The sequence below is a fragment of the Chiroxiphia lanceolata genome, chromosome 7 (genome assembly GCF_009829145.1).
Source record: "Chiroxiphia lanceolata isolate bChiLan1 chromosome 7, bChiLan1.pri, whole genome shotgun sequence".
Classification (NCBI taxonomy): domain Eukaryota; kingdom Metazoa; phylum Chordata; class Aves; order Passeriformes; family Pipridae; genus Chiroxiphia; species Chiroxiphia lanceolata.
In genome coordinates, this window is record NC_045643.1 from 23,825,990 (window position 1) to 23,833,930 (window position 7,941).

The 7,941-nt window shown below is 54.7% G+C and overlaps 2 protein-coding genes across 2 annotated transcripts in view; one reads left to right on the forward strand and one right to left on the reverse strand.

Annotated features, from left to right (window-relative positions):
* Positions 1–584, reverse strand: part of LOC116789365 (tubulin polyglutamylase TTLL4-like) — a 38,778-nt gene extending 38,194 nt beyond the window's left edge. Inside the window, exon 1 of the mRNA XM_032693121.1 lies at positions 512–584. The gene's annotated coding sequence lies outside the window, so the exon portion shown is untranslated. The remainder of the gene's footprint in view (positions 1–511) is intronic.
* Positions 54–7,123, forward strand: RNF25 (ring finger protein 25). The gene is made up of 10 exons (XM_032693137.1): positions 54–113; positions 204–278; positions 356–458; positions 553–620; positions 1,277–1,346; positions 1,484–1,555; positions 2,283–2,423; positions 3,181–3,270; positions 3,781–3,915; positions 4,031–7,123. The coding sequence occupies exons 1-10, from the start codon at positions 76–78 to the stop codon at positions 4,751–4,753; spliced, it is 1,515 nt and encodes a 504-aa protein (XP_032549028.1). The 5' UTR covers positions 54–75; the 3' UTR covers positions 4,754–7,123.
* Positions 7,124–7,941: the final 818 nt, after the last annotated feature.

Here is a 7,941-nt window from a genome sequence, read left to right on the forward strand (position 1 = left end):
GCACCCGCCGCCGCCGCGCCGTCGCTTGGCAACGCGCTCCCCCCTTCCGCTTCCGCTTCCGGAGCGAGCGGGACGATGGCGGCGGCCGGGGAAGAGGCAGAGGCGGCGGACTGGTAACACCCCTCGCACCTTCCCCGGGCCCCCGCGGTCTCGCACCCCCGGCCAGTGGGGCCGTCTGACCCCTGCCCCGTCGGTCCCTGCAGGGCGCTGCTGCCGGAGCTGGAGGTACTGGAGTCCATCTACCTGGAGGAGCTGCGGGTGGCGCGGGGCCGCGGCAGGTACGTCCCGCGTCCCACATCCCCGGCCCGGCCCGGCCCCGCGCCGCCCCGCTCATCCCGGCCTGTCCCTCCTCCAGGTGGGAGCCCTGGGAGATCAGCATCACCCTACACCCCGCCACGGCCGAGGACCAGGACTCCCAGTACGTCCGCTTCACCCTGGTGCTCTCCGTGCCCCCGCAGGTAGGCTGCCCGCTCCCCTCGCCCCTACTCCTCCCCGCCCAGGGCCTCTCCACCTTTCCTGTTGTGCTTTGGGCGTTTCTCTTTTTTTTCCTAGTATCCTAATGAAACTCCGGAGATCTCCATCAGGAACCCGCGGGGCCTGTCAGATGAGCAAATTCAAAAGTGAGTGCCAGGAGGGCAGAGAGAGGGCAATCCTTTCCTCCAGAGATCCAGGAGGCAAAACTTATGGAAAACCCTTCACTAAATCACATGACTTCCCATGTCTGGTTAGTGGATGGATACAGGTCCCTAAATCTCTTTGTCCTAAATCTCATGGGAGCCACTGCTGCTGAATTTGACACTGAGGGGTCCACCCTGTAGTTGTTGCCCTTTGGTCCTCCTGAAATGTAATCTGAATCCCTGGCGCCTTGGAAGCTGCTGGTCCTGCTCTGACAGAGGTGGGACTGACTCAAGTGGCCTATTGTTGCCTTTGTGCTCCAGTCCTTGGTGCAGTGGATTGTGTTGCCAGCGGCTCCCACCACACCTGCTCAGGGACTGCCGTCAGATAAAACAAAGCCTGGGATTCACCAAAGCTGAGCTCAAGCTGAGGCTGTCAGCAAACCTGCTCCTTCAAGTCCTGTCAAAGGCTTCCTGAGCACCAGCTTGTGGGGAGCCAGGACAGCACATGAATATGTGTGTGCACTTGTGCCCATCCTGTGCTCCAAGCAAAGCCTGAAGGCCAGTGCTCTGTTTGTTCCTCATGTCACCATGGCAGGTATGTGGGACAGTGAAAAGATGTAGCTAAATTTGTGTTAAGCATTTCTGCTGCTTTGCTGTAGGATTTCCCAGACCCTCAGAAGTGTTGCTGAAGCCAGGCTGGGGACAGAGGTGCTCTATGAACTCATTGAGGTGAGAGTTGGGGGAAGTTGGGGGTTACCAGCGCCCAGCTGGTACAGATACTGGTCCCTGGCTGCCTGAGGGGTCGGGAGAGCCCTGAGCACATGTGCAGGCCAGTGAGTAAAATGTTTGCTTTAATGCTTCCACAGAAGGGGAAGGAGATTCTCACTGACAACAACATTCCTCATGGACAGTGTGTGATCTGCCTTTATGGATTCCAGGTAGGCATGTGTCTCCTGGCCCTGCAAGCTGACTGGGAAGTGAGGTAAGAGAATGGGGAGCCTGGGGTTGGGATATCAGCCTGGGGCCAGGGTGAGCCCCAGCAGGCCCCTGCCCCCGTTCTGTGGGTGATCTGCCTGCACGTGGGCCTTCAGAGGGCGATACACACTACTCTCCCCATCGGCCTGAAATAATCATCTACAGAAACGGCACAGGGGCAGCAAGAGATGCCAGAGCGTCTCCAAAGAAGTTGGTAGGGTCTGAGGATAGTTGCTGGTGTATCTCAGCTTCCCTGTATAGGTCATACTTCACCTGGAGTTCAGCACACAGGTGGTCAGGAGGGACTGGAACACATCCACGTGTGATGGATACTGAGGTCTGTGAGGGCTGGGGAGCTGATCTTGTCTGAGTTGCAAGGAAAGTCAGTGCCTGCCTAGGAAGGAGAACACATCAGATGGGAAGATTGCTGCTTATACAGAAAGACACACAGAGAAATCAGTCACGAAAACTTTGCATCTTGACATTAGGAGTGTTTCTAACACTTGAAACAAGGAGCAGCATCCCAGTAATTGCTGAAGAAGTGGAGATGAAGCTCAGCAGATGTTAGGTGGCTGTAGCCAGCACTAGTTTCACACTGCCACCACTGACATGGAAGTGAAAACCTACCTCAGCTGGGGAGGCTACACAACCCTGTGCTAAGAAATCCTTCAAAGCTGCCCTTCTTGACAGGAGAGAGAAGCCTTCACAAAGACCCAGTGCTACCACTACTTCCACTCCCACTGTCTGGCCCGCTATGCCCAGCACATGGAGGAGGAGATCCTCATGCAGCAGGAGGAGAGAGATCAACACCTTTCACTATCTCCCAAACAGGTATCAGGCCCTGGGCCCCCTCCCCTCACCCCCTGCGCAGATTCTCATGACATCTCTATCACCCTCTTTGGGACATGGAATGAGGGCTAGTGTGACCCAGCAGCACGGTCAGTTTTGTACCTGTGCTGAGAATCAGAGTAGGGATTAGACCAAGTGATCTTCAAGGACCCTTTCCAACCAAGGATGTTGGTTTATTGGATCTCTGGGTCAGTGCATGCTGTGGGAGGGGGCAGAGGGTTGCATTTTTGGACTTCTGGAACCACAGGAGTTAGAAAAGAGAGCTCCTTTCCTAGTCCTTGAACTGCAGAGGTTTGCAGTAGGGTAAACATGATCGCCTGCATTCTGGGATGATAAAACCTGCCTGAGCAGGTACTAGAACAGTTTTCAGCTGCAGAGCAAACAGTGGAGCTGAGCATGAAACCAGTCAAACACTCCTTCCTGCAAACCCTTTCAAAGAGGTGCTGCATAGATGACATGCTCCACTTTGAAGCAGAGAAAAATAGATCCTAGGCTAAGGAAGACTGAAGCCATAGGTGCTGACAGGGGTAATTTGTACAGCAGCCAGCTGCTGTAGCACAAGCCCCAGCGTGCCTCATGTGAAGACACCTTCCATAGCAGTCATTGAGACCCAGGCTGCTTTCACGCTGCTGGAACTCCCCCGGGCTTTCCTACCCTGGCAGAAGAGGGGCAAGTTTATCGGGCAGTGCATGACCTGAGTCGCAGACAGGGTTTGCTGTCACCTTTTGCCTCCCTGCAGGAAGTCGGTGTGCAGTGCCCTGTCTGCCGGGAGACCCTGGTCTATGATCTCTCTGCTCTGAAGGCAGCACCGCCCCCACAGCACCCTCTGGTAAGAGATGGGGGCTCACCTGCCCCAGCTGTGCAGCTACCACTGGGTAGCTTCAACTGTGACACTGTAACAGATGAATGAATGTGCCCTCTCAGGTCCTCCCAGGTGTCCTATCCAAAGGGTAGCTCACAGAGAGCAGGTTCAGTTATATAGCCCTGAGGTGAGCAGATGTGCTGGAGGAGAGGTGATTCTGCCATGGGGCATGTCCCTGCACTCACTGGGATATAATCAGGTCAGGAGAGTGACCTGATGGTAGCTGCTCTGCATCCTGCCCCACAGCAGGACATCCCAAGGCAGTCACTGCAGAAACAGTGGGTTTGCACTGGGATGTTCTGCCTCTGTCCAGGGATTTCCCATGCATCTATAGGCCTGGCAATGTGGCAAAGGGAAGCAGGTGCCTGGCACTGTGCAATCAAAGGAAGGTTTAGGGAGTAGCTCCTAGCCCTGCTACTGCCTATCCCTGCCAAGTGTTGAGAGAGCCCTTACCCTGCCTTGCTTTCTGCCACTCAGGAGCCATACAGGCCAGATGCCAAGATGCTGCAGCACCAGGAAGAACTGCGCCTAATTTTCAAGAGACAGCAAGAGAAAGGAGGTATCATCGACCCCGAAGCAGAGAGGAACCGCTATTTCATCAGCCTCCAGGCGGTATGGCACTGGGGGCAGAGAGCTGCCGAGGGCACCCTGGGCTGCAGGACCAAGCACTGTCATCTGCTGTGGGACACCCCTGTCCTTTTCTTCACCAGTGGCCTCTTTCTTTCAGCCTCCAGCTGCTGCGGATCCAGGCCAAGCAGCTGCTGCCTCTGAGCTGCCGGTGAGTGCAAGCACTGCAGACGTGCCCCAGCCGCCCGGCCAAGCCTCGACTCCAGAGCCAGCTGGGGCATCGGAGGCCAGGGCAGAACCTGGGCGGCCTGAGAGGCCTGCTGTGCCCAGGGAGCAACCGAGCAAAAGGGAGAAGCACAGAGGGGAGAGGCCAGGCCCCAGAGGCCAGGGAAGGCAACCATGCAGTGGCTTGCAAGAACCGAGAGAAGAAGCCTGTCATCCACTCCATGGCTCCAGGGGGCCCAGGGGCTTCAGCCAGAGACCAGAGCGGAGACCTGCTGGAAGGCACAATCAGGAGTTTCCAAAGCCTCACAGTAGAAGTAGGGCTGCTCCCTTGGCTGAAAGAAAGGATTTGTGCCCTGAAGATCCCTCACCAGTAATGGAGGCTGTGGACTTGAAAGAGGAGCACTGTGATGTGGACAGATGGAATGCAGAGAAGGGGGCTGAGACCCGGGGCAAGAAAAAGGAGAACCTGACATTCAACCACAGTGACCACAGAGCAGCTCCCAGCTGGCAGAGTCACCACAGGCCCTGGGATTGTGGGAGGTGGGAAAGGTCCAGAGTTCAGGAGCGTGGTTCCTACCCCAGAGCACAAAGAGGGCGAGGGGTGTTCAGGCCCAGTGGACATCGAGAAGCCCATCTTGAGAAGGAGAGTGGCTCCTAGCAGGAATGATGAGGGGCTGGGCTGGGGGGAAGGAAGGGCTATTTCTGGGGAGAACAGTGAAGGCTCTGGTAGAGCAGTAGCAAGCAGACACCATACCCCTTGAAAGGGAGGAGGCAGATGGCACATGGGACATACCTAGGCAGTGTCACCAGGGGATGAGCAGAGTGAAGCATCCCAGCATGAGCAGCTGGCTCTCACCAACACTGGAGAAGCAGAATCCTGACAGATCATATCAGCCTTGATCTCAGAAGACCTAGGGGACAGGTAGCCTTAAATGGGGACCTCCAGCCATCATCCCTATATGTGAGCTGCCAAGAAACGTGCACACCTACAGAGTGAGCCGACTGAGCATGGTGCCATGGCAGAGCCAGAGTTGGGGCAAGATCTTCCCTGGAAGCCAGTGTCCCAGTGGAGCCATGGTGGTGCCAAGTGATGGGGCTGTGCCAGGGCAGCAGCCTGGAGCACAGCTCAGCTTACTCTGTCTTCCTTTCCTTCTCAGAGCACTTTCTCAAGTGTTATCCCTGTCCCTTGGAGACAACATGGTTTCTCCTGCAGCCCTGGCTGATGTTTAGCTGATGAGCTTGGCCAGGCATGTCGTTTGTATGCAGGACACTTCCCAGTCCCAGCCAGGAGATCCAAGTTAAGCTTAAGTCAACACGTTGGCTGCAGCTTCAGCTTGTCTCCCACTTCCCCAGGAAGCCTGTCTCTCAAAGCACTTTGCTTTGTGATGTGTATCTGTTGGAATCCCCCTCTTAAGGCCAGGCTGTCTTGGCACTTCCAACAACCTGAAGACATGCCCCAATACTTTAGATACTGCTACCCTCCTTTCATCTTCAAGCTGATCTTATTTCAAAATGAGGATTTGCTATTTAAACTAACTTGGTGCAGTTCCATCTGCTTCTCCTTCACAAATTTAAATGGTGTCTCACTCCAGAGCCGTGAAGGGCGATCCCAAGTCTCTGAAGTGGGACGCTATTAAATTAATTCATTGGGTCTTCTCCAGAGCCTGCTCCCTTTGTTTTCTCTGCCCACTTGCTCCTGTTCATTGCTATTTGGAGCAAAGGTGTTGATCCCTGGTATTTCTCACTCCCCTCCCTGCTCCCTACAACCCAGGCCAGGGCAGAGACCTTCCCCTGGCACTTCTGGGTGGCAAGAGGGCTCCCCACTTTGCCTGGCTCAGTGTAAGCTCTTCGCCTCACCTGGACAGTACTGATTCCTTCACACTTGTTTGTGCCTTGTCCCCCACCCCACCTCTTTTTTGGCCACACATATGTTGTTTCTGTCTTCCTCCTGCTGAGTGCAAAAATAGCAGTGCCACAATGGACTTGCCAGAACTTCATGTGAGATCCCCAGGAAACCAAAGGCTGTGTGTACTTGGAAGGCATTTGGCAGCACACACATCTGCCTGACTGATCTTTGGCACATGAAGGGTGCACAAACCTCTCTCTGGACTGGGTCCTCCTTACCTACTGCCCTGCTTACTCTCTGCCTGGCCTTGACCTGAAGGGGTTGGTTTAACGTGCTGCCCAAGAACCTGTGCTTAAATTTCCAACACTGCCCTACTTTCAACCCTAATGCTCTAAAAGCATGACTTTCTCCCTCCTTGGTCTGAGCCCACACTACCCATCCTGGGCTTGGTGATCTGAGAGCCAGATGTTGTGCCCTGCTGAGGACAAGGGCTGAGCACTTGCTTCCTGAAGACAGCCCTAATTTTAATTCAGTGCTCTCTGTCCTCGTTCAGCTGGTTTCTGGGGGAATGGCCTGCCTGCACTTGGGTGAAAAGGTGTAAACTTTACCTGACATTGGTGCTTGTCTGCTGCCTCCTGCCTTTACTTGTGAAACTGCTGTGCTCCAAGAAAGGCATTTGATTGTGTCCTAAAAGAAACACGGAAGATCTCTGCCCTTCACAGCAGCTGAAGCTCCTTGGCTTCCTCTGGTGAGCGAGGCTTACTCTCAGCAGGAAAGCTGCTGTACCATGTTTGGAGTAAGGGAATTCAGCCGTGGAAATTGGAGTGAGGATTGGTTAACTTCAGTCAAATGCCAGATGTGTTAGAGGGAAGGGTTTTTTTCCTGGGAATAGGGATTTAGGATGGGCCCTCTCTGACTCACTGCTGTCAGCCTGGAGCAGAGGGCATTTTTCAACAGTATGTGGAAATGAGTTTGGGCTAAACAAACAAAACCTCTAGGTCAGAGGGGAGGAATGGAGCCTGCACCCTGACCTGGGTCCCCTTGCTTGGTGTCCGCCTGTGTCACCCACCTACCTCACAAGGCTGTTGTGAGGCTTTAACTGGCAAAAGCCCCAGGCCGGGCAGAAAGGCACCGACAATGTGTGTAGCATTAACACTATTAAAAGCAAGCAGTGTGGTTTGATGTTGGCTGTGTGCTCTCGTGTGGTGGCATCGGGCCCTTCAGGCTCCCCTTCACCACCCCTCATCTTTCCCAGTAACTGTGAGACATTTGCCAGTCACTCACTGGCCAGTTTTGACCCCCAGCTTTGAGGGAAGAGGGCTGGATCTGGGCACCTAGCCTCTCTAAGATGGCCAAACACAGGGTTTGAGATGCCAACAGCGTAATCCTGCTCCAGGAACCACCCCCTCCACCGTGCCCACAGGACTAACCTTTCATCACTTGCAGAAACTTTGTGTAAGTCTGAGTTTGCACCAAAGCAGCGCCTGTTTGCACCAAAATCCATCCAGGTGCCATTGCTTGGGCCCCTTCGTATTTCCATGTGCTCTTGATTATGTCCTTGGCCCCAGAGGGTAGAGCCAAGAGGAGGGCTGAGCAGTTTGGGTTTGGCCTGGAACCAGCTCCCACAGCCCCGTTTAGGTGATGGAGCCCCCAAAACTGAACACATGAACACAGGACTGGCTCGGGGAAACTGATTTACAAGATTCCGAAAGAGGGGCTGGGAGGGGAGAGCTCTTGGGAAGATACTCTCTAACTGACCAAAGCCTCATCTGCCCTCACATACCTCCAGGGCCCCACATCTCTGGCAGGAGGGACAGTCATGCCCACCGAGCAATGATATCCAAGCAGATCTGCGGCTTGGCATCACAACTCATCAGGACAGGAACAGTGGCAGCAGCCTGGAGTCTAGGGACAACCAGCTGTCTCTTAGGAACTGCTTTTTTTCTGAAACACTCTGGATTTGCAGTACTGGCTGTGCCAGGCTCTGGTCAGGAGGGCTC